This window comes from Physella acuta, unplaced genomic scaffold (genome assembly GCF_028476545.2).
Source record: "Physella acuta isolate Inbredline_101_S28 unplaced genomic scaffold, ASM2847654v3 ptg000874l, whole genome shotgun sequence".
NCBI lineage: Eukaryota > Metazoa > Mollusca > Gastropoda > Physidae > Physella > Physella acuta.
In genome coordinates this window covers 197647-225563 of record NW_026732391.1, presented here as the reverse complement: position 1 = coordinate 225563, position 27917 = coordinate 197647, and the positions used below count along the sequence as shown (strand labels likewise).

General features: G+C 36.3%; 1 protein-coding gene and 1 long non-coding RNA gene across 2 annotated transcripts; one reads left to right on the top strand and one right to left on the bottom strand.

The window, feature by feature from the left end:
• Positions 1-83: 83 nt before the first annotated feature.
• LOC131952455 (rhophilin-2-B) lies at positions 84-26076 on the bottom strand. The gene is made up of 16 exons (XM_059315117.1): positions 25855-26076; positions 14664-14779; positions 12792-12923; positions 7313-7388; positions 7128-7205; positions 5772-5896; positions 5436-5544; positions 5128-5277; positions 3475-3570; positions 3208-3364; positions 2951-3070; positions 2741-2861; positions 2264-2414; positions 1890-2039; positions 1059-1259; positions 84-939 (listed from the first exon to the last, which is right to left on the bottom strand). Exons 1-16 carry the CDS (start codon positions 25918-25920, stop codon positions 724-726), a joined length of 2064 nt encoding a protein of 687 aa, XP_059171100.1. The 5' UTR covers positions 25921-26076; the 3' UTR covers positions 84-723.
• On the top strand, positions 26073-27694 carry LOC131952462 (uncharacterized). The gene is made up of 3 exons (XR_009388540.1): positions 26073-26170; positions 27083-27290; positions 27511-27694. It is a non-coding gene; the product is annotated as an uncharacterized LOC131952462 (long non-coding RNA).
• Positions 27695-27917: the final 223 nt, after the last annotated feature.

Below are 27917 nucleotides of genomic sequence, written 5' to 3'. Positions count from 1 at the left end.
ACTTCTGTCTCTCCTACCAATGCTTGAGACTGGACCAACAACTTGAGGTCACAACCAAGGAATGTACTAACCTTTTTATTATAAAAAACCTTCACCGGAAAAATGTTAACTAAATGAAGTTTAGCATGTATGTTAAATCATAAAATCACAACCTGACTACCTCAAGACCATAGCTCTCAGTTAACTCATGGAATGCTATACCCTGCACATAAAAACATCTATTTTTAAATTGATTAACTGATTGGAAATGTCAGATGTGCAGTTTTTTTTTAGTAAAAACAGTCATAAATACACATTTGTGAAGATAATAACACTACCTGTTTATAGTATTACTTTTCCCCTTTACAGTAATTACTTGTAAACAGTAACTGAACAAAAAGTATTAACAAATGGTTACAAAAGTTATATAATTTTTCTTGATTTGCTTCTCAAAATGCAGGTGTATTTGTTTTGACTGGTATAAATATATAAAATAAAAATGTGACCCAATCGATGAAGGTTATACTCAAGACAGTATGAAGACTATCTAAAACAATAGTGATAAAGACAATTAAGTTCAGATGACCATCTGATTGTTGGAAATTTGAAAGATGTGACCAACTTTCAGTATTATTACTCAGCAGGTTATTTTAAACAATTAACTTTCATCCTTTGGCCAGCTCTAAATTTAATGCTCTTAGCAAGTCTTTAACTTACTGATAGTGTCAGTGAAGTTTTTGACGTCTATAATTCCACATCTCCTCCATTTGCTATGGTTTTCATGTTACCATTACTGACAGACTTGGTGTTGCCATTTGTCATAGGGACAGCTATAGATGCTGGCCTCTCACCATTTTTTTCTTTGTTTGAGTTTCTCCTCACAAACATCCAGGGGGCACTAATCCTGCTCTGGGCTTTTCTTTCACGTTCTGTTGCTGCATTGTGATTCTGATGCTGAGTCTGAAACAAAGCATATAGAGTAATTATGGGGAACACAGCCTTTGTGTGGTGACTCAAAGAGTGAACTAATTCAGTCGATCCATGTACATACTGTAACAGTACCATAAACTTGACAATACCTTCAAGGGTGAGGCTGGAAGACTGATGGTGGAAAAAGGTCTCTGAGTTAAAGTTTCGGTTTTGGGTACAGGGGTCACCAAGGTCAGGGTCAGTGAAAGGTTTGCATGTCTAACCAGAGTTACAACTTCATCGTGCTTTGCCCATTTTGTATCAACTTCACCAATGGCCACAATGTAGTCCTTGACCTTCATGCCAGATTTCTGGGGAGGGAAAAGATACTGATGCAGTTTGGCTAAACTTAAATACTAAGACAGTATTTCAAACACAAATCTAAATGAAAATATAAATGAAAGTGTGTCTGTGGATTTGTCTGTTTTCATTTTTTTAAATGCATTAATACAGCTTTCACCCAATTGCCATGAAAGTTTAGGAAGTTGATGAGAATACTCCTGGTAAGGTTTCTGTGAACAATTTTTGATTTGGAGGGGATGCAGGGTGCAATTTGGAGCCCAGAGTTCCCTAGGGGCTATCTTAGCACCTGGGATCTGCTGGGCATCCTTCATGGGGTCAGGGGTACTACTTGTTTAACTACTTGGTTTAACTGTACCAAGCAAATCCACCAGAGCCTCTGTGATCGGGTGACCTGGAGCACCTAGGGCGCCCCTGGAGCACTGGGCAGTAGTGTGGACAAACCTTGCTAAGAAATATAGCGCAGGCATTGATTACATTTAAATAACTGCTTTGGAAAACAAGGTCACTTGTCTTAAAATATATGATTGGTAAAGTGTTGATGAATTTCTCTTAAAATTTTGTGTCCGCCTTTCTTCTAGAATTGCAGCAATTATGGGTAAACTAGTTGAGGTGGTTTGTCTGAGAAGATCAACACTCACAGCAGCTACTGAATCCTCCTCCATGTCTGCTATAATGACTGGTGAGTCACCTCTGACACTAAAACCAAATCCTTCACTGGGTTTTCTTTCCAAAACAACAGTTCTTGGAGCAGACCAATCATTAGCAGCATTGAACACAGTTATTGGACCCTGTAAAAACAAAGTAAACATTTTTTTTCATACCACAAATTTTAAAAATACATTTAACATCATTCAGTTTAATTATTTTTTTAAATTAAAAAGGTGCTTTAAATAAATTAAAAAATTTAAAAAGAAACACTGGTTGAGGAATTTGTAAAAAAATAAATAAATATAAAGTATTAACTCAGAAAGTATAACTCAAAAATATTTTTTTGATGGTTGAAGTCACTTACCAGCTTTTTAAAGATATCTACAACTTTAACTTTGGAAAAGTCTAGCCCTACAGCAAGTGAGTTGTGTTCTGACTTGCTCACTATTTCTGTAACTGTGAGCATTTCTGAGAAGTCATCTTCTTCTTCAAGAGCAGAGAACCTGTTTAAGGCCCTGATACAGATACATATAAAGTTAAACACTGTACAGAGAACAGAACATGTTTGAAATTTTATACTATAATTTTAAAGATAGCATAAAGACAAGTACAGCACCATATAATAGCCTAAAGACAAGTACAGCACCATATAATAGCATCACCCAAATGCCTAAAGACAAGTATAGTAGCCTAAAGACAAGTATAGCACCACCTAAATGCCTAAAGAGAAGTACTGCACCATATAATAGGCTTAAGACAAGTACAGCACCACCAACTCGACTCTTCTTTCTATGTGCAAACCTTAGAAAAATATTTTGTATGTATTATATTATTAAGTTACCTTTCATGTGTCTTCTGCAGAATATCTCTGAATGTATCAATTTTACGCAACTGTTTGCACAAGTTGTGTATTCTGATTGATTCTTCATGATTCACCACAGATTCACGTAAATGTGCCCGCCCTAAGGAAATAAGAGTGTTGTGTATATAAAACATGGATGGAGTCAACAACATCAACTACACACAACAACTCCAGTAAAAGTTTATATACCTAAATTCTTGCGCTCTTCTTCAGTTGCAGGAAGCTTGAGACCATTATTTTCATCCCTGGGTTCAACTTCTGAATGTATAGCCTCAAACATCAGCTTCAGTGATGACATGTCAGAACTATCTATTGGTACAGCCAAAGTCAGCCATTTAGAATGATTTAAACATAATAAATACTGCTAGTTAACATTGCTATAAGAATGCTTAATAAAATGTATTGTACAGATAAACATACACCACATCTTAACCTATAAAAGCTACCTTTCTGCTCTAACAGAGCTAAGGCCACATAGTAGTGAGCTAATCCTCTATAGAAATGATACTTTGTTTCTGCCATTGAAAGCCATGAGAAAGGCAAGTAACTCTTAATTGGTTCAGTGCACATTTTGCTATGTGTGTCCTTATACTTCTGTGACACCTGAAAGGGAGAGCATTTAAAATATTTAGGTTAATCAACAGGTGTCCTTTTAGTTGTATCATCTGATAATTACTTGCAAACAATTAAGTGATTATAAAAACACAACCTACCATAGCTGACTCGTGAGCTATTTGAGTACAGTTATACACCCCATCCTTGGATCCACTAATTAGTCTGTCTTCTAACACACATTCTTGGGCCTGAGCCTACAAAAAATTGGATAACACATTTTCATAGTTTGATAATGGTAAATAGTTGGATAAGAAGTTATCACATGTTCAACATAAAGGACATTAAGGACAATTTTAAACACATGTTTAACAAATAGGACAGTTACCAACATAGCCAAAGTTAAACACATGTTCAACAAATAGGACAGTTACCAACATAGCCAAAGTTAAACACATGTTCAACAAAAAGAACAGTTACCAACATAGCCAAAGTTAAACACATGTTATACAAAAAGCACAGTTACCAACATAGCCAAAGTTAAACACATGTTATACAAAAAGCACAGTTACCAACATAGCCAAAGTTAAACACATGTTCAACAAAAAGGACAGTTACCAACATAGCCAAAGTTTAACACATGTTATACAAAAAGCACAGTTACCAACATAGCCAAAGTTAAACACATGTTCAACAAATAGGACAGTTACCAGCATAGCCAAAGTTAAACACATGTTTAACAAATAGGACAGTTACCAACATAGCCAAAGTTTAACACATGTTATACAAAAAGCACAGTTACCAACATAGCCAAAGTTAAACACATGTTCAACAAATAGGACAGTTACCAACATAGCCAAAGTTTAACACATGTTATACAAAAAGCACAGTTACCAACATAGCCAAAGTTAAACACATGTTATACAAAAAGCACAGTTACCAACATAGCCAAAGTTAAACACATGTTTAACAAAAAGGACAGTTACCAGCATAGCCAAAGTTAAACACATGTTCAACAAAAAGGACAGTTACCAACATAGCCAAAGTTTAACACATGTTATACAAAAAGCACAGTTACCAACATAGCCAAAGTTAAACACATGTTCAACAAATAGGACAGTTACCAACATAGCCAAAGTTTAACACATGTTATACAAAAAGCACAGTTACCAACATAGCCAAAGTTAAACACATGTTCAACAAATAGGACAGTTACCAACATAGCCAAAGTTTAACACATGTTATACAAAAAGCACAGTTACCAACATAGCCAAAGTTAAACACATGTTATACAAAAAGCACAGTTACCAACATAGCCAAAGTTAAACACATGTTTAACAAAAAGGACAGTTACCAGCATAGCCAAAGTTAAACACATGTTCAACAAAAAGGACAGTTACCAACATAGCCAAAGTTTAACACATGTTATACAAAAAGCACAGTTACCAACATAGCCAAAGTTAAACACATGTTCAACAAATAGGACAGTTACCAACATAGCCAAAGTTAAACACATGTTTAACAAAAAGGACAGTTACCAGCATAGCCAAAGTTAAACACATGTTCAACAAAAAGGACAGTTACCAACATAGCCAAAGTTTAACACATGTTATACAAAAAGCACAGTTACCAACATAGCCAAAGTTAAACACATGTTCAACAAATAGGACAGTTACCAACATAGCCAAAGTTTAACACATGTTATACAAAAAGCACAGTTACCAACATAGCCAAAGTTAAACACATGTTATACAAAAAGCACAGTTACCAGCATAGCCAAAGTTAAACACATGTTATACTAAAAGGACAGTTACCAGCATTAAGGAGCCCAACATGGCCAATGTATCTGGCTGCATGTCCTGACTGGGAGCTGAACTAAATCTGTTTTCTAAGTACTTGAATGCTCCAGCTGCCTTCTCAAAGTTTACAATGGCCTGTACTAATCCTTCTTTTATTGTTCTATCCTGTTTTAAGGAATACAAACATTGATAAGTTGCTTCAGTTCATTCCATTTCTTACAAACTAAGAAAATACATTAATTATTTTAAAGATTAATCAAAAACTTCAAAATCCTAAGCACATGAGCATTCAAAGAATTTCAAGTAAGAGTGAATCAACAGACCTGTTTACAAGCTATCTGTGTGTACAATGCTCCAATATTATACAAGATGCTCCCCTTTTCAAATCCAATGGACTTTTGTGTATCAGGTATACCTGTTAAACAATCATACCTGCAGCGAAAGAGAATTGAAGGATTTTTAAGTCCAGAACTAATCTTCATATTAACCATGTCATAATTTAATGTATTTCATGCTTTCCTAATATCGTATTTTTGGTTCATTGTAAAACCTAAATGAAAATGTTTTGCCCATTGATGGATAGATAAATCAAGCACCTTATCAACTGGAATATATATTTTTAATTTTTTTTTTTTGCTCAAGTTTAATTCCAGACTTACCAATGAAAGTACAAAGGTAAGTTGCGTTTACCAGAGAAAAAGCGCTTCTCTAAGTAGCTGAGCTGGTTAAAATATTCCATTAAAAGTTCCACACCAGCATGGCTTCTTTCAGGTGTACGCACAGCCTGGAGATCAAAACATGGTTAGTCTCATTTAAATCATATATTGATGCTCATATTTACTTTCTCGTATATACGAAGTATAGAGAAAGTCTTGTAATCGTGCAAAAAAAAAATAAAAAATCAAGATTTGTAAAAATCTCGACGTTTTACACCTCACTGATACGGAAAAACATGATTTTGCAATCTTGTCCGTATGTCTGTGTGCCTGTCTGTCTGTCTGTCCGTGTGTAAACACGATAACTTGAGTACCGTTACAGCTAGGTTGATGAAATTTCATATATAAGTATTTTATCAAAATCGTAGATCCGTATCAACTTTTGAGCGATTTCCGATAACCGGAAGTGGTACTTTTCCTACTTTGAATTTTTCAAAAGCCTATAACTTGAGTACTATTTCAGATAGATAAATGAAATTTCACATGTAAGTAAAAGATCTGATTCTCTACCTTCTGTTAAATTTTGAGTAATTTCCGTTGACTGGAAGTAGTAATTTACGCTACTTCCGATTTCTCAAAAAACTAATGTAAATTTTAAAAGTACTAATAATATTGTGCACTATTATGCGCTTTTTTATTTGGCGTTCACTTGGTGTGCAATTAATTTGTCAACGAGATTTTATTCTATTTTTAAAACTTTAAGTATTTAAAATGGATTAAAAATCATGCCTATAGCCCGAGTTCCCATCCCCTGTTATTTTATATAAGAATATTCGAGAAAGTTTAGGGGAGATCACTCCCGGTTTATTTTTTTTTCAGGGTCAGGGTGCTTGGGCGGGTAAGCACACAGCTGTTAACCCAAAAGTCACAAGTTCAAACCCTAGGGCAGATGAGGCTTGTCAGCTCAGGTCAGCAATCAATCTAGGAGAGAAAACTCCAAAACAAAGAATAGTTGCGCCTCTTAGGCGATGGGATGACCAACTCTGGTTTCCTTTGGGCAACTCCTGCAACACAGCTGATTCCAAAATGTATGGATAACATCCTGCCCAATGGGTCCATCAGCAGTGTGGAGAGAAGGCTTTGTGCTTGGATTTCCAAAGCACAATCATTTAATGGTCTATTAATAATAATATATATATTTGTGTGTATTTATATATAATATATATATATATATATTTATATATATGTATGTATATATGTATATATATATAATTTTCAGTGTAAGGTTTAAATGTATAAAGGTTGATCTTAAACCGAATGGTCATTGCATTTGTCACTGAGACACCAAGATTCACCTACCTCCCTTAAATCACAAAGTTCTTGTATTTCTTTACTGTATTTATTTCCATCTTCGCTGTAATGCTCCAATATTTCATCCTATTTAAAAAAAAATATGTAGGCATATGTGATGCTTTAAATTAATGGTTAAAAACCAAATATTCAATGTTTAGGTAAAAGATCATACATCAAACACACTAACTTACTTTAAATGCCATAGAAAAATCAATTCGTGTTGTCTCTTTCAACCCTAGAGGTATCAAAGGTGTATTGCTGGAAGAGCTGAAAAGATTCAATGAATTTTTAAGGTCTATCTCAAATTTTATGAAAATTTGTTGTTTGATTGTGAATATTTTATCAAATACATTTATAAAATTATAAGTTTTAAGACTTTTAATTGCTAAAAATGAAACTGTAAATTTTTTTTTCTTTTTGTGTGCAGGTGGTTGCCTTTTTATGCAAACCATAAATAGCTGGATAAGTATAGGTGTATTGAATTGTGGCCCCTTGCTGAGATTTTAATAACAAAATCCTTTTCAAAATCCTACACAACAATATTCTGTGTACACCTGATACTTGTACAGCTAATGTGGAAAAAATACCGTAGAAGAAAGGACAAACAAATATTATATATCAGGTCATGTAACATGGGGTACTCAGGATAAGTTTCAAGGCTTTCGGATTAGCAAAGCTGTGATGGACATCTGTTAATAAACATCTTTGTTATTCAGTAGGTATTTGTAGAAAAATGGGCAGGTTTACATTAAAGTATTCAGTAAGTATTTGTAGAAAAATGGGCAGGTTTACATTAAAGTATTCAGTAAGTATTTGTAGAAAAATGGGCAGATTTACATTAAAGTATTCAGTAAGAATTTGTGAAAAATGGGCAGATTTACATTAAAGTATCCAGTAAGTATTTGTAGAAAAATGGGCAGATTTACATTAAAGTATTCAGTAAGTATTTGTAGAAAAATGGACAGGTTAACATTACAGCAATGTTCAATCACACAGATAGTTACAATGATATTATCACAAATAGTTACAATGATATTATGTTTTATTGTTTTGCAAAAAAACTTCAAACAACTAATTAAATTGTACAAGAGGTTATCTAGAAATAAAACTAGTCAAGTACAGAGGGAATAAGTTGTAACATTCATAATACAATATAACTATTGCAACTTAGTTTTAAATAGATGACATATTTGATAGTGGGGAAACCTTACAAAGGTTTGTGTTCTAAGAATCCTATTATATTATAAATCTTTTTTTTATGTGTGTCTATTCTAGGGAGCCTTGGCAGTTTTAACAATGTCATAAAAGTAGTCCAATAGACTGTGTAGTACTGTCCTAAGCTGATAACCAACCAGTTTTAAAGAGACCCTTTGATGAGAAAACCATGGGTAACTCAAGTGAGGAGATAACACAGTAAAGGCCACCAGTGACAATCTAAAGGTCCTTCAATACAAGGTGGGTTGGATGAGTCTGGCAGCTACCACTAGACCTGAGAGAAAACACTGACACTTTAAGCTTCCTGCTTAAACAACATCTTGTTTGGGAGGAGGGGGGTTGGTGGGTGGACACAGGCAAACTAATCCTTCACACCTAAGTTTGTACACTGATTGTATTAAACATGACATTGATAGTGTCACTGGTCAAGCTATTGCCATGAGGTGATAAGTGAAAGGTCCTTAGTGAAGTGACTACTGATATTTGCATTATGCAAATGACCTGCTTCAAACACGAGAAAACCCCATGTGTTGACAGCTGGAATGTTACAGGTAGCCTAGAGTAAGTTTTGTTACAGAAACTTGGTGGCCAATGTGAGAATGTTACAGGTAGCCTTGAGTAAGTTTTGTTACAGAATCATGGTGGCCAATGTGAGAATGTTACAGGTAGCCTTGAATAAGTTTTGTTACAGAATCATGGTGGCCAATGTGAGAATGTTACTGGTAGCCTTGAATAAGTTTTGTTACAGAATCATGGTGCCCAATGTGAGAATGTTACAGGTAGCCTTGAATAAGTTTTGTTACAGAATCATGGTGGCCAATGTGAGAATGTTACTGGTAGCCTTGAATAAGTTTTGTTACAGAATCATGGTGCCCAATGTGAGAATGTTACAGGTAGCCTTGAATAAGTTTTGTTACAGAATCATGGTGGCCAATGTGAGAATGTTACTGGTAGCCTTGAATAAGTTTTGTTACAGAATCATGGTGCCCAATGTGAGAATGTTACAGGTAGCCTTGAGTAAGTTTTGTTACAGAATCATGGTGCCCAATGTGAGAATGTTACAGGTAGCCTTGAGTAAGTTTTGTTACAGAATCATGGTGCCCAATGTGAGAATGTTACAGGTAGCCTAAGAAACATGTCCATCTAGAGTACTGAGGGTCCTATAGATCCTATATCTAGTAAATAGTGTTGGATATAATAGGCTACTTGAAAAGAAAAATAGGAGCAAAAAAAAAAAATATTCTGCAGGCTGTAACCACATCATTCATTGTTTAAGCTTACAGTACAGCTGAGAAACTTTAGTCTGCAATTAAAAAGTGCCTGTATAGTCCCCTCCCCCTGTAAAAAGACACGGCGAAGAGGTCACTGTGAGGTCATGGTAGTCTAGATTTCAGTGTGCTTTTAATACGTCATAGCATGAATTGTGATGTGACTTTTATTCCCCCCCCCCCCCCCCCAGCCAAGCAGTAACAACAGCGTACTTGGTGTCACGGTGAGTTCGACAAGTGACCGTACTTACAAGGAGGGATGGGTTAGTCTAGCCCTAATCGTCAGCATTTGCAAAGATTTCTAATACTGTTTAACAGAAAGGGGATTAAAAACACAGATATATAAATTATATCTAAACTACCACTCATACACCTCCCCCATAATTTTTTTATAACGGCCTGCCTGTTAACTCAGACAAACGTAAGGAAAAATAGCGGGTAAACTCGAGCCTAACATTGTTGAGGGCGATCGTTCTTTCATTAAATCACCATTTTAAATACTCTTTACACGGTCAGTCGAGCAACAAAGTATCTCTTCCCTCCCACTTCCCCTCCCAATGACGTAGTAACTGAGCAATCGGGTTTATTCAGCGAACCTGCGATAAAACGTCATAACAGAGTTTCTTCCAGGCATCTATTCTACCGCCCCCCCCCCCCCCCGAACGAAATGAAATTTATATTAATTTATATAGAAAATATATATTTTTAACAGTGTCCCCCCCCCTCCCCCGGAGAAAATAGTCTGGAAGAAACACGGCGTCATAACACATTACACAGGGTAGACCCGCTATAGTGCGGGGAAAAAATGTATAGCCATTTTGTTAGTCGGAAAATATGGACTTCGTGGAAAAGTTTCGTTTCTAAAACTAGATTCCAGACTTTCAAAAACTAGCGATTTTCCAGACTTTTTAAAGTCTGAAATTCACTTTTCTAAATTCAAGACTTTACCAGACCACGTACGAACCGTGTATAGTACTAGGGGACAACAACAAGAAACATCTCCACCTATGTGACACAGACTTGGGCAGTGGCCAAAAAAACCAGTCCGCACATGTTGACACGAGTGTACAAGGAGATCAGGTAACAAATGCGGGCATGGCAGTCTCGTCAAATCTGGAAGTCTTCGACATACAGTCACACATCGTCATAGATCTATAACATACAGTCATACATCTATAACATACAATCACACATCGTCATAGATATGTAGTACAGACATACATCGTCATAGATATGTAGTACAATCACACATCGTCATAGATATGTAGTACAGTCACACATCGTCATAGATATGTAGTACAGTCACACATCGTCATAGATATGTAGTACAGTCACACATCGTCATAGATATGTAGTACAGACATACATCGTCATAGATATGTAGTACAGTCACACATCGTCATAGATATGTAGTACAGTCACACATCGTCATAGATATGTAGTACAGACATACATCGTCATAGATATGTAGTACAGTCACACATCGTCATAGATATGTAGTACAATCACACATCGTCATAGATATGTAGTACAATCACACATCGTCATAGATATGTAGTACAGTCACACATCGTCATAGATATGTAGTACAGACATACATCGTCATAGATATGTAGTACAGTCACACATCGTCATAGATATGTAGTACAGTCACACATCGTCAAAGATCTGTAGCACACACAATACAGCCGATGTATTGCGGCACTGAGCGCCCCCCCCCCCCCCAATAGACCTCATTCCTTATGGTAACCCCTGGTGTTATATTTTAAACTGGGGCATCAGCAACCGAACATTAGTAGCGCTATAACGGGAAGCCTTCAAGGGGTTTAGACAATGTTTATGTACGTTACAACTGCGACAGCGTGAAACCCAACATCTCAACTAACTGTGGGACTATCGATTATGTGACGGTCAAATATCGCCAGTATCGATACATCATCATACGCACCCTGAAATAAAAAGTTTATCTGAATCAACTCGCTCTATTGATTTCTAATGCTGGTGAACCAAAAATACATCATAACTGGTTGAAAAAGGAAATAGAATTTACCCTTGCACGAGGTTTCAAACCATGTCTACAGTGTTGAGTAAAAATAGTTCTGTACAAGTAAAATAATTCGTGTAAAAAATATTCACTAGAAAGTTTTTGTTGTTGTCTAAACAGATGTTAGGACACGATTAGCAATTAGAGTTAATGTTGGTATAGAATGGAAATATTCCTGGCGACCAGGAAAAAATGTGGTAGGGTTACACCAGAGGAGAGTGTAACAAAGACTACAGTAAGACTACAAGACCACAAGGAGAGATAACTTCGGCCTGAACGCGCTATTTACAAGCCTTTAGATAACTAGGTCTGGCGCTTAATGCTTTTGTCTTAGGGGTCGGAAATTTCGAACCAATAACAATGGGGATGACAATGCAATGTAACCAGATATTTAAAAAAAAAAAAAAAAAAAAATCAAAGTGCTAAATAAAGTATTTATTTCATGGCGCTATCAACACAAGTTGGTGTATTTATTTAGTGCTCTATGTTTAATTTAATTTTTTTTTTTTGGTTGCGCTATTCGATTCTAATATAGAAATCTATTTCAAAATTCTGAAAACAAATATAAATATAAAGTGTTTAAAATTTTAAAAAATTATATATATAAAAAAAATATAAGCTGGTAAGTGCGTTGGTTGTTGTCTTCAAATGGAGACCAAATGCAAATAGGCAGAGAACACGGTACGCAGGAAACCAACACATAAATAGTGTAAGCGGTAACACAGAGACCTTGGTAGAAAGGCGCCAATCAACTAAACAGTACGGCTGTAAAATAGCTCCGTACTAATAGAGTCTTACTGTCCTTATCATTGTGACACTGCCACACGGGTTTATAAAAAAAGTACAAGCCCGAAGTTAGCAGTTTCTATGATAACTTTTATCTATAGCATTCACAGATAGAGTAACATTTGATCAATGCATTTTCTAAATGGCAAGTGTGTCTATCACATGTGATCACGTAAAAAGTAAACATTGGGAAATAGAAGAAAAAATGTCCTGGTCACAAAGCAGAAATAAAAGGCACACATTAGCGGTCAGATACCTAAAGTACAACAGGTTTTTTAAACTATTGTTTTAGGTTTTTAAACAAAGGTAGAAACTAGAAGAAAAAGGATTGAGTTGAGTGTCAAAAAGTGTACTCACTTTTCATGTTGGTAGACCTCAACAGAACTGTTCATGTCTGACAGCTGTTCCTTCAACAGCTGTATGTTTGAGTTAAAGTAGGACAACTCCAGGGCCACCCTGTCGCGCAGCTTCTTGTTATTCTCGGCAGCTCTGGAACATCAACGCGACAGGTACAAGCGACACATCACACAGGACATTACATTAGTGACCACTCCACACAATCGCCAAAGTTACATCACTTGTGCCATTACATGCTGGTCAGCAAGTGACCACTCCACAAAATCGCCAGTTACATCACAATGCCATTAGATGCTGGTCAGCAAGTGACCACCCCATACAATCGCCAGTTACATCACAATGCCATTAGATGCTGGTCAGCAAGTGACCACCCCATACAATCGCCAGTTACATCACAATGCCATTAGATGCTGGTCAGCAAGTGACCACCCCATACAATCGCCAGTTACATCACAATGCCATTAGATGCTGGTCAGCAAGTGACCACCCCATACAATCGCCAGTTACATCACAATGCCATTAGATGCTGGCCAGCAAGTGACCACCCCATACAATCGCCAGTTACATCACAATGCCATTAGATGCTGGTCAGCAAGTGACCACCCCATACAATCGCCAGTTACATCACAATGCCATTAGATGCTGGCCAGCAAGTGACCACCCCATACAATCGCCAGTTACATCACAATGCCATTAGATGCTGGTCAGCAAGTGACCACCCCATACAATCGCCAGTTACATCACAATGCCATTAGATGCTGGTCAGCAAGTGACCACCCCATACAATCGCCAGTTACATCACAATGCCATTAGATGCTGGTCAGCAAGTGACCACCCCATACAATCGCCAGTTACATCACAATGCCATTAGATGCTGGTCAGCAAGTGACCACCCCATACAATCGCCAGTTACATCACAATGCCATTAGATGCTGGCCAGCAAGTGACCACCCCATACAATCGCCAGTTACATCACAATGCCATTAGATGCTGGTCAGCAAGTGACCACCCCATACAATCGCCAGTTACATCACAATGCCATTAGATGCTGGTCAGCAAGTGACCACCCCATACAATCGCCAGTTACATCACAATGCCATTAGATGCTGGTCAGCAAGTGACCACCCCATACAATCGCCAGTTACATCACAATGCCATTAGATGCTGGTCAGCAAGTGACCACCCCATACAATCGCCAGTTACATCACAATGCCATTAGATGCTGGCCAGCAAGTGACCACTCCATACAATCGCCAGTTACATCACAATGCCATTAGATGCTGGTCAGCAAGTGACCACCCCATACAATCGCCAGTTACATCACAATGCCATTAGATGCTGGTCAGCAAGTGACCACCCCATACAATCGCCAGTTACATCACAATGCCATTAGATGCTGGCCAGCAAGTGACCACTCCACACAATCGCCAGTTACATTAATTGTGCCATTACATGCTGGTCAGCAAGTGACCACTCCATACAATCACCAGTTGCATCACAATGCCATTAGATGCTGGCCAGCAAGTGACCACCCCATACAATCGCCAGTTACATCACAATGCCATTAGATGCTGGCCAGCAAGTGACCACTCCACACAATCGCCAGTTACATTAATTGTGCCATTACATGCTGGTCAGCAAGTGACCACCCCATACAATCGCCAGTTACATCACAATGCATTAGATGCTGGTCAGCAAGTGACCACTCCATACAATCACCAGTTACATCACAATGCCATTAGATGCTGGTCAGCAAGTGACCACTCCATACAATCACCAGTTGCATAACGTGTATGTGAACAAATGGTGTTGCCTAGTGCAAACAGAGTAAATTAAAACGTATAGCTGCAGCCCCACTAAAGAATAACTTACTTGTAAAGGTTCTCTGCTCCTGCCCGCATCCTCAGCTCTTTGTTAATTTTCTCATTAAGTTTCTGGCGCTGATTTTGTAGTTTGCCTCTGGCTGTTTGTGTCAGGGGATCAGAGCCCTAAACATGAACATACAAAAGTAGGGGTGGTTACAAACGTGCCAGGAAAACTCAAATGCTAAAATCATGTTACTACAACAGGTGAATTAAGTTTTTTTCACATAAATCATGTTACTATAACAGGTGAATTAAGTTTTTTTCACATAAATCATTTTACTATAACAGGTGAATTAAGTTTTTTTCACATAAATCATGTAACTACAACAGGTGAATTAAGTTTTTTTCACATAAATCATGTTACTACAACAGGTGAATTCAGTTTTTTCCCATGATTATTTATCTATCTGTCAGTCAGTCAGTCTGTCTATCTATCTACCCATCTGTCCATCTATATATATATACATACACACACAACCACACACACATAAAATTTACTTTTCAACAAATAGAACTCTCCTTTAAAAAGGACGTGGGTGCAATCGTTTGATATTGACAGTACAAACTAAAAACAGGAAGAAAGGGTGAGGAAAATATTGACAAATTTATCCGGAAACAAAAACTAAAAAGAGCGAAAAGAAAATGATCTGGACTTAAAAGACGCCTTACGCAAAGCTTTGTAAAAAGTGAACAGGGTTTTAGGACGAATCCTTCAGACCACACAGACTAGCTGGTGGCGACAGAGATGGATAAATCAGTGGAAGACAGCGGGGAAAGAGTGCGTTACTTGGATGCTTGCAGCGTCCACTTGTTTCATGAAACAACAGAAGCTTATCTAACTTGACACTCTGGTCGGTGCGATCACATAACTCTAACCAAAACTTGAAAATAGTGACCCTATATTTTAAAATGGGTTGGGTATTTTTAAAAAAAGGATAAGCACTTTTTTTTAGTTCTTTAAAAAAAATTTCTGTGACAAATGTAGCTACTGGGACATTCTGATGATTTGGAGCTTTTATCGGGCAGCGGTGGGGGCATGGCGTGCCAACACGCGTCGTTAAAATATCCAAATATCCGCGCTAGCCACAGCCCGCCGGTGTGGTCGCGGGGCAAACACAATGTTTAACACTGACAACTGCGACATGCCAATGCTCTAACAAGATAAAGCTTTCTGTTGCTCTCTAACGTGTGCACTGTGAGAAACTCAATATTTCCCAATCTCTGGATGACTGTGTCGCATGCTGGCTGGCCACACGAGAAATATGAAGGGATTCCACTGTGCTGCAGTATTGTTAAACTACTTCTTGAAACACACACAAACAAAACAGATAGGATGTCAAGTTTTTATGTTTTTCATATGATTTCAAAGTAATATAACAAAAGAAACAGAAGTATTTGTGTATTAAAACAATAATTATTTCAATAAGCTACATGATAGAAGAATGTATAAAAAATCTAATGTTTATTGATTAAAACTATTAAAATATTTAAGCGATAAAAACTGCCTATGTAAGCATCGGTACCTATGTTCATTAAAGATAAAAACTAAAAGCAAATAATATGTGGGTCTAAGAATTGTAACAGCTAATTGAACACACAGAAGAACAAATAAGATACATTTCAAATCTAGCTTTAATATGCCACTGAAGACACGGTAGAATGAATGTGAACACACAGGCAAATATTTGAAGACCGCATGAATTGAATGGGCATGAATTGAATGGTTCGGTTCGCCTGAGGAGATTAGCAAGCAACGACAAAACTTTCTCCTTTATCTTAGCCTACTTCAAGACAGTTTTAAACAGCTAAACGTATTATCTATAAAAACTATAATTTAAAAAACAAACACAGTTATAAAATATGCATGATAAAAATGATTATATACGTTCACAGAGTACCTATCGCGGTCAAGGACATCACTCACTGTAAGGTATGTCACAAACTTGTTGGCTACGACACAGCGTCATTTAGTAAATAATGGGATCAATCAAAGAATGTAAGACGGCGTTCGGCTTTACTGAAAGTACAGGGGAAGCTGGTGTTGTGAGGGAGGGGTGGGCCATGCACTAGCCATCAGCAGAGATAAAACAGGAATGTGAAGGGCAATTTAATGGGCAATACACTTCAAGTAACGTTCAGGAATAGTAACCGAGACATTTGGTAAAATAGCACACACACACACAAAAGCACACACACACACACACACATATGATGATTTTACCTCCCCCCCTCCCCTCCGTCACACATCGTCACAAAAAGCCAGACCCCCCCCTAAAATGACGTCACACCTCGGCCTACAACCCCCCTCAAAATTGCAGTTGAATTTTTTTTTAAAACATGGTTATTTTTTCCAAAATCTTTTCGGAACTCTGTCAAAATAGAGTATTTTAATCGATTCCTATTACAATTTATTAAAACAGTTTTCTAAAACGCGAAATAACGTTTAACTTCGTTTTCTAACATTGCTTTTTTATAATGCAAAAGTGTGACGTTGCACCATCTGATCCTTTCCCCCCCCCCCCCACCCCTCCCCCCTCAGCACACACCGTCACAAAATTACGGACCCCCTCCCCCCTACGAGTGTGACGTCATTTATGGACGACCCCAAAGGGAGCCAATGAATGAGGACTGACTATAAAACATCGCTTTCAACTGTGAAACTTTTGGGCACGAAATTATTGAGCTTACACTCTGTACACTATTCACATCTAAAACTAATATGGCAGGCAGAGGTATTTGATTGATGAAACAAACCTTGGGACTGTCCGCGACCCATCACTCAAAACTACAGTTACGACGAGCAACACAAATCCTCTCTAGTTGGCAATAAAATAATACGATTTTTAAGGCAGCACAACACGACAACACCAACAAAAAACTAAATGTAACCAATGCCGCCACATCATCTTGACATAATCAGCGGCTAATATTAAGACTTGTTTAAAAAAAAAAACCGTATAATCAACATGAACTTCAAATACAAATTGATTATTAGCATGTATGAATGAAGCTGTTGAAACAATTAAGAGTAAAATCAGTTACTAAAATGTCTTTCTTCCCTCCCCCCACCTTCTGTGCTTAGTCGTGGTATTGTCAAGCGTTTTCGAAAAGTTTATTCAGTGGAGTGGTGGTGGGTAGTAGATCTAGATTAAAAATAGTATTTCTAAATGGAAAGCATCAAATGGTATGATATTAAGAACGGGTAGAGAACAATTTGGTACGGTGTAAATTGTCCACCCGTCTCTGAAGCGTATACTGCGTGCATTAGACGGCTCCAAGCTACATAAAAAGAGCTAATAATTTGGACATTGGCCGTTTCTGAGATTTCCTTGTGGAGACCTATTACTTCTGAGGTGTGCGGTTGACCAGGAACTACGGTGACCATCCACGTGAGTTAAATCATTGTAATAGTTTATGTAAATGTGGTGGGAATAACTCAGTGGTGTTTTCAAATAACAAGCACACACAGACAAGAGCGGAATGTTTAGTTTAGAAGATTGTACCCGTCTCTACCTAGTCCGGTACACAATCCCTCACAAGACAAAGAGGTCTTTTCGCGGCATATGTTATGTTAGATCTCAAACACACGACAATTATCATACGATAAAACACGTGTTGAAAAGGCGCAGTGAAAACAAACATACTTTATACAATGAATGTATCAAACTTGAGACTGGCAAGATAACAAACGTATCGATTCACTAAAGCATTGATTTCATTGAATTAACTACAGACGCATGTAAACACTATCGTCATTCTTCTCAAGTCCAAATAAAATAATTCCTGTAACTAAGGACGACGGTTAACAGAAGAAGAGACGTAACGAGCAAGATGTCTTTTTCTCGGGCTGTTCCACTGTCACACACAGACTAATGTGTAGAGCCCGTCAATGTGGCCTTGGCCAACTGGAGTGTCCACAAAAGGGTTAACGCACTAATAACTGAACAAGCAACGCCCATTTGTGTCCAAAACTGCGCGCCAACGAAGACACTATTTTTTTTTAAAAATTCCATACCACTAAATATGTTACTATTGTATATTCGATGTTAATAAGCCAACATTCAAGTATTATATTATAACAAATAGGCTGTGTTTGCTTATAGCGTCGGGTGAGAGAGACATTTACAAGATCCACGTTTCTGAAATGGAATGCTCCTGGTGAACCCAATTTTTAAAATGTATTTATAATTTATAGTTACTAGCCATCGGTTCCCGTTTCACGTGAATTATAGGCCTATATATTTTTAATGTTATACATATTTGGAAATAATAAGTTATAAAATAGTTATTGATCAAAATGCAACACTACACGTTGAGATATTAGTGACAAAACAAAGAAATAATTAAATAGCTAAAAATTCGGTACATTTAAATAAACAAAGGCTACCAATATCCTAAATTTTATAAAATAGTTAATGGTCAAAACGCAATGTGAGTGAGTGAGAAAGAGAGAGATAAGTGCGCACATGGTCTTTTATATATTAGGATAGTGAAAATAGGTGAAAGTGACTGGAATCTACATAACAAGCAAGGGTTGGAAAGGCACTTCAATCGGAATCGGTCATTGAAAATGGTAGATTTGTTTTGAAAAAAAAAAACCGCTCGGTTTTCGTGAAATCACATATAGGCTAGGCCTAAACGTTCTTAGAATAGGCTGCATTGTGGGGAATATGGTATCAAATTATCTAATTCAGATGGTTTTTGAAAAAAACCGGATATAAAAAAGTACCACTTCCGGGAATCAAAAATAGCCCAAAATCTGACAGGAAACTATGTAAAGTCTAATATTTATAGGCCTATATGCAATATATTGCACCTAACTGAAACTGTACTCAAATTATTGTGTTCATACACAAACACACACACATATATATAGACAAGATAGCAAAGTTGGTTTTTTTCCGACTTAGGGATGCTGTAAATGATTTCGATTTTCAGCACGATTACAATTCTTCACCCTATACCCCGTGTACGAGAAGGTAAAAAAAAAAAGTAAATAAAAAATTATGAGCTCCCAGTATCGTACTATAAAATGTGCAGTGAGTGTTCAAGTCGGTACTAAGTACTAAGATAATAAAATGGGGAAAATGAGTTTACTGTACCAAGTGACTAATGTCAACAGAGTACCTGTCGCAAGGCGTGGCAATTTAGCTGCGTTTTAGGCTGTACGCTTCAGGACAGCTGGCTAAAGCAAGCTAGGCACATAGACCTACTCTATTCACACTAGTGGTGACACTGTGATATGGTGGTCTAACTGGGGGAGACAACTCCACTGTGGACAAGCTCGGTGAGAGGGCTAAACGTGAGGGACATGACCCATTGCAACAACTGGAGGATGGGATGGCCAGGAAACTGGAACCGTGAAACAGATAGAACGCCAAGTCACGTGTAGATTAGCATAACCCCCCCCCCCCCCCCAGAAAAAAAACCGGTAATATATACATGTAGGGTTGTGGACTGTGCGACACTAAACCACATCGGAAGACTCAGCGAGAAATAGAGGCAGTATCTCCAGACGCATCTACTCTTAATTCTTACCTCTAATATTGACAATAGTGTTTGTGAAAATGTAAACGTAACACTATCTGTAAACATAATCGTAAACTTATAGCATCGTTTCAGCAATAGCAGTTAAACGAATTGTAGCTGAGTCTGAAATCGTAGTAAAAACGATGAACACAAGCAGCGGAAAAATATACATGACATGACGAAAAGGACAAAGAATAGGCGTAACTTTTCCGCATCAGATACTACTACAGTTGTGAAGCAATAGTGAAGTGACGGTATACAAGCATGTGGGTCAGAATACAAATTAATTGCATCATTAGTGTGATGATACATCTAGATCTCGTTCTCTCTCTCTACCTAACTACCTATATATATATATATATGGGGGGGGGGGCGACCTCCTGAGTTATAGCACCAGATAAAACAAACTACTTCCTAAACAGTATATTGCCTTGTGTTACATTTAGAGCAAGAACAAAATATTCATGGAAATCGCATTATTTTGATCAGAATACTGCACTGAATAGTTGAGAAACGATTTGTGTATTTGACAAGACAATAGCATGGTCAGAGCTAGACTCAGTCGACTCCATGTCGTTCAGTTGCCCCCAGTGTTTCTTCCAGACTTTTTTCTCCGGGGGGGCACTTGAAATCTTCGGGGGGGCGGTAAACTTTCTTCGGGGGGGGCGGACACTGTTAAAAGTATATATTTTCTATATAAATTATATAAATTTCATTTCGTTCGGGGGAGCGGTAAAAATTTTTCGGGGGGGCTTCGCCCCCCCGAAGAGATGCCTGGAAGAAACTCTAGTTGCCCCACCGGCTCACTCTTGACTAATGTCATACAATATAAATGGAATTTATATAGAAAATATGCTTTTAACAGTCCCCCCCCCCCCCCCCCACGGAGAAGAAAACCTGGAAGATACATGGGTGTTGACCACACCTCCCCTTCATATGAACTCTACTTATCTGCCCAAAGGATCGCTAGGCCTAAAGATGATTCTTTCATGGTATAGCGACTTAAACAATTGAAGCCATGTGAAAAAATAGGCTAGCTACGACGTACCCTAAGCCTAAAGTGTTTACGCAAGTTATCATATCACACAACATTATCGTGAGTCATATATTTACACTGCTGTGTTTTTTGTAAGGGTTAAACAAATATTTTTTTTTTACAGGCAGACAATAGCTTTATCTGTGTGGGTGTACGCATGCGTGTCATTTGCGAAAGATGCAATCACAACCACGCCATACTTCTGTATACCACTTTTCTAGGCTACTGCGTTATTTCTTGCGTTAAGCTCCTTTTAATGGAATGTGACCACGCACAGTGAAAAACGAACAAGCCCGTTTTTATTGTAAGTGAACATACGCAATAACATATCCTGGAATGCAACCATAGAAAGAATTTTAAAAAATCACTTATCTTTGAAAAAAACCTAGCCCTAATTTATCAAACGCCAACGGGGATCTACTATGAAAGAATGCTTTGTTCCCTTGCTATCTGACTAGCTTCTAAATATATTATAGTATGGCCCTAGCATTTGCCTTGTACTGTCATCTGAATTCAAACAATGTTTCAGTTGTGTTGGCACAGAAAATGGTTAGGAAAGCCACTCTAGTTACTGGACACCAAATCCGGGGTTAAATTACATTTTAACATAATACATTAGATACATCTAGTACTGGAGCCAGTTGTTTATCTTCTGTTGGGCAAAACCTTCTTACAACTACTGTCAAGTTCAACAAGATATACACAAACTATTGAGCATATGGAAGAGAATGAAGCAAACATACAAATCAGTACCTTAGTCTCAATAGTTAGAAAGGGTGTTCCAGGAATGCCTGGAATGTAACTGTCTATATAAACAAGTAGGCTACATTGAACAAAGTCTAAACTTGTCAATTATTTATGCTTGCAGCTATAAATAAAATACACCAGATGAGTCCATAAAGGTGAAAGTAACTGGTGTGAACATAATTAAATCAGGACAGTATTAGTTCTGGCAGTTAAATTATAACAAATGGACATGCTACATTGTAATGTAGAATGGTAACACTATTCACAGATTTACCATTCAAACACACAGAGTGAACCTTGGGACATTATTATATGGATACAAAGGGAGATTCTTAGGAGTGGTTATGATTTTTATACTTTCAAGATAAAGAATACATTCATTTCAATTATTTAAAAAGGGATTTTTTCCAACTTGAAACGAACAAAAAATTATGTTTTCACAATGACGAATATTGTGTGAATGTCAGTTACCTAAAGTACTTTTTAAATCTATTATAACTTGCTTTCAACTGAATTAATGATACCAAATAAAAAAAAAAGAAAAGGCTTAGAAAAACATTACCCACATACGATTATATAGCTAGTCTAGAGTTGTGAAAAACTAAGCACTAACCATTGCATTTATTTAAACCACAATCACAATAAAACCACAATCACAATAAAATGAAAACTTAGTCCTCCAACCAAAACATATGTTCACACATCAACAAGTAACAGAGTGTTGACAGGTGGGAGAGCTGCCCTTACTAGTGTCATCTACATCTAAAATGGAAGCTGCCTAGTTAGACGAGTTGGGTTCGACCATTATTGTTAACAGATTAAAAAAATGTATTTTGTTTTACATTTTGCCATCAAAGAGGCAGTAAAATTGTTTACAAATATTTTAAAGAATTAAGCCTGAAAATAATTCAGAAATTCAATATTTATAGAATCAATGTAATAAAAGTTGCAAATCCAGAGAACTTGAAAATAACTTCAAGTGACTACATTTTATTTTGACCAAGCCTAAGTTATAACTTGACATTTGTAAGTTAAACATTGATTGGCTGTATAGGAACTCAGTGATCAGCCTGGTTCAGCCATTTTTGTTTACAATTTGTGTGATATAAATAACCAAATTGTTTTTACCTTTTTTTAAAAAATTGAAGGATCTTGTCCAGATAAGCCCCGCTATTAATGCAAATAGTGCACTGGCAAAAAGTTACGATGTGAGACTTTTTTCCAGCTCCAATTTAATGCATCCGCACAACATTGAACTATGTCTGATATTTAGACACGCTTTAAAAACAATGCGTTATCCGCCTTTAGGGTTATGGTTAAAAACTAAAAGTACAAGTTTTATGCCTCATCCGCCTTTAGGGTTAGGGCTAAAAACTAAATGTACAAGTTTTATATCGTCTTTATTATAATCTTTTTGGGTGGCGGGTTAACTTATGGGCAAGGGCAAGGATTATCTGGACAATATCCAAAGTGTGTTTAGTTACCGAAAATAATAAATAAAACATCAAATACATTCAATATCGAGTAAGTCAAAAATAACAGTCAGGTTTATATATGCCTATTATTATTTATTTTAAATTTCAATAACATCACACCAGATTTTTAAAAAATGTATTTTATAGGCCTATACCCAGAGTTTCTTCCAGGCATCTCTTCAGGGGGGGCTTTGCTTACCCCCCCCCCCCCCCCCCCCCCCCCCCCCCCCCCGAAGGCAGCTAGGCACTCTAAAATAGTAAAATCCTCTAAATCTCAATTAGTCTAGAATTAGTCTAAGAATACTAAAAGAATAGATCGTATTCTAATTCTAGAGAGTATAGCATCTAGAACTGGAATCGAGATCTAGACTAGAATAGACTAGAGTCTAGATAAATCTAGATCTATTCTCTAGTACTAGATCTAGAATGTAGTAGAGTAGATTAGTTAGAGTTTAGAAATAGATCTAGATTCTAAGATAGCTGGGCTATAGATTTTCCAGGTAGATAGGCCCCTATAGATCTATGATTCTACTCTAAATCTAGATCTTCACTAGAAGTTTAGACTAGACAATCTGATCTAATCTAGATTTGGTAATTATCTTTTTAGGTGCGTTAAATCGGCCTAGGCTAGTTATGTGAAAAGAAGGGGCCTCATTAAATTTTAGTAATTATTTCACGTTTTTTGGAAGATTTATGGGATGATTATAGATACCATTGTCCGATAATAGACTCTTCCATAAAATAGGTGTGTTGGGTTGTTAGTAGTTTTGTATTGTAATCTGGACTAATTTTATGATTTGAAATTAGGGTTAGGCGTATGGTAGGACCAGGGTTGGGGTTAGGGTCAGCATTGACATTTCCCAGCCAACTCAGCCATATGTGTATAAAGTATTTAGTTAGTTAACTACCAGCAACCTAACACCCCTTTTTAAAAGAAGATTCCATTATCTGAAACTGGTGAAAATATTCTCCCGATTTATGTTTTGAAAGTTACAAAAATGTTTCTTTCTCGTAGGCCTACCTGTTTTTAAATATTAAATAATTATATTAAAACTTTTCAGTAATAAATAGAGACTAGGGATGTTTTGATCAGATGCAACAAAGCTCTTTTACTTTAACAGCCATCTTGTTTAATTTTTTTGGGTAAAATTATAGGTTAGAGATTCCGGGGAAACGACTCTAATTTACAGATGAGAGCTGTTTATATATCTTCCTAGCAAACACTGCTGTTTAAAGTTAATTTCTTGCCTAGGCCAAGGCCCATATTTATAATATTAATATATTTATTATTTAGCCATTACATTTGATTTATTATTCAGTTATCTATTATATTTGACGCAAATATATCACAATATAAGCCTACTTCTTGCAATAAATTAAAGTCATAACAACCAGGCAACTTTTTCTCACATTACTAACCTCGGCCGATTCAATGCACCTTCTTAAATTACGATAGATTACCCTAGATTTCTAGATCTAGACTCTAGATATAAATCTAGCTAGATCTAGATCTGGACTAAACTAAAGTCTAGAGTCTGAGGCGGAAAAATAATAGATATAGACTATAGAGTCTAGATCTATCTAGATTGAGATCTTAGAATGTCACTCACACTGTTATTTTGAATTCTGTGAAAATAAATAATAAAAATATCGGGTAAAACTCCATTTTAGCGTATTTATTCCCCGCTTCACGTTCACCTCCAGTTGAGCGTATTTTATTATAAACACAACCGAAACACACAAAAACGTTAGGAAAACACTAGATCTACTTTTATTTTTATGAATGTGGTTTTTAATTAGAAAAGGTAAAAAAAAAAGCATTAGAACTGTTCGAATTAAATATGTGATCGTTCACAGTGAGTTCACATATAGACTTTAATTTATTATCAGCATACGTCAAAGCTCGGGCAATAGCTGTTTGAAATTGTGTTGGCCTCAGTCTTGGGGGTCATTGTAAGTTCATAAATGTTTATTTATATCATGCCTGGGAGATACTTGTAACAATACAAACTTAACCGTCTTGCAATTGTGAGTTACGTTTACGTACTTCACCCATTGCCATGGAAATTCTGACACACGAACATAGCACATTCATATCATTCAATAATCTAAATTTGGATTTTTCTCAAGTTTTGACAAAAGTAAATTTAATTTTAATAGATCTAGGCCTACTGTAAAATACTAATTTATCAAAATTAAATCTAAAACAAAGTCAGTCTCTTTGTTTTTTTTTATTCATTTGTTAAAACAAAAATACAATACAAATAAATAAATCGTGTTTTTCTAATGTTATGGTGTGTTTTGGTTATTATAATAAAATACGCTCAACTGGAGGTAAACAAGCAGCGGAGAATAAAATACGCTAAAATAAAATGGAGTTTAACCAAATCGTATCAATTCGTTCAACTTACCTTTCTAAATATTTTATCCGTATTCATTTTAGCTTCCACCAACGATATATTAGTAAGCGCATTCATTGTAGAATAAATTAAGTCAATACTGGAAAGGCACAACGAGAATATATAAAAATATTGTACGACATGACTTGTAGATCTAGATCTAGATCTAGATCTGTTTCAAGTTAAGTTTCAAGTTTCTCTTTCACTGCCGTCTGTGTAGCTGGAGTGTTGATACTTGTAGTGAACTGTACATGTGACGTCATGAGAGGTCACGGGAGTAATAATTTACAAAAACTTCGTCACCATTAATTATTATAATCAAATCAAGGTAGTATTTTATTAGTATTCCGTATTCAAAACTTTATATTTGAATTAATATTTTCCTCTAGAATGAGTGTTATTTTAATATTTCAGCTAAGTGGCATTAGTTGTAGGTAAATAAATGCATTTTCTAAAATGGGCGTTACTTAAATTATACACTTTTTCTCTTGATACAGAAAATATAAGCCTAGGGCCCAGGCCTATATTAATTAATTCTTTAAAATTAAGTCAAATTTTATGTCAGGTTGCATTGGCATCGGGTCTTGACCCACGTGCCAAGTTTCAAAGACATTGGTCATATAGAAGTGGTCAAAATTTCGCTCGGCAGTTTCGATCGATGACTTACGAAGCTCAACAAAGGGAGCGAGCTAAATAAAATCTTGTAAAAATGCATTTAAAAACCGTTTTAACACCAAGCTTTTATGAGTGTAGAAATGCACTAAAAGAGGAACATAATAATCTTCTTTAAATATATGTAAAATTTTGAATACCATAGATAGTTGAAATGACTAAAACTATCGCGCACCCTCTATAATAGTGCGGTATATAGTAGCCCCCCTCCCCCTCCCCGCCCACTACTTTATTTAAGAAGAGACCTACGCTTTTCTTTATAGTTATTTAAATACTAGTGTATTATTATATATTTAAAGAAAATCATTTATTTTCTCCTTTTTATTTTATTAAATAAAGCTTGTTATTAAAACGTTTTTTTAATTAATTTTTTTAGTACTTAAATTTTTAAAAAAATTCACAATAGAGTTGCATGACTAAAAATCATTCTGCACCTAATGAATATAATAACACGCGTATAATAGTGCGGAATAGCTAGATAAGACTGCCTACTAATTTGGACAACATTTTAATCAATTCATAAAAAACTAATTAGGCATACAATTAATTAAGTCAAATTTAATGTCAGATTGCACTGTCTTCATGTCTTCACCCACGTGCCAACTTTAAAACGAATCTGTCAGTTAGAAGTGCCCGAAATTATGCTCAAGCGTTTCGATCTATGACGTCGCCTGGACGAGGAAGCAAGTTAAAAAAAGCTTGTAAAAAAAAATGCAATAAGAATGAGGCTACTCTACGAGACTACATCACCATGTAGTCGAGAAACAGCTACACAGGTGACAAAATTAATAACTAAAGTTATCAGGGGAGGTAACGCAAACAATACTTCAACTTATTTCTGTATTGCTTGAAGAAGTTAATTCCCCTTAGAAGTAAACTATATTATTGTAAGTATTCCATATGGATTCTACTTTTCCACTATAGCAAAAGTAAAGTCAAATGAAATTCTTATGCAGGCTTATTACTCTGCTTTCTTGATTATCTACTTTTTTTCAGTTTCTCCTACTTTTTAATGATCATGCACTCTGTAGCAATCCAGTGTAAATAAAGCATACTATTCTGGAGGGTTGTGGTTCAAGTCACATTACACATTTTTTTTCAGCTCAACAAGACAATCTCCACACAGAAATGTATTAAATGAAAGCAGTTTAATAGAAAATGTGAAGTTGAATGCTTTATTTTGTTTTTTTTTTTGTATCAAACATTGATTGGAACATGTACAGAGAAAAACATTCACAAAGCTGATTTTGAAAAATGAACCAACCAATACACAAAACAAAATGTTTTTAATTGAATGATGTAAAATAATTGTTATATAATAAATAGGGAAATAACTGAATGCTTGTTTTTTTAAAATGAGTTTATCAAATCATTTGTTCAAGTGATGGTGCATATATTTATGC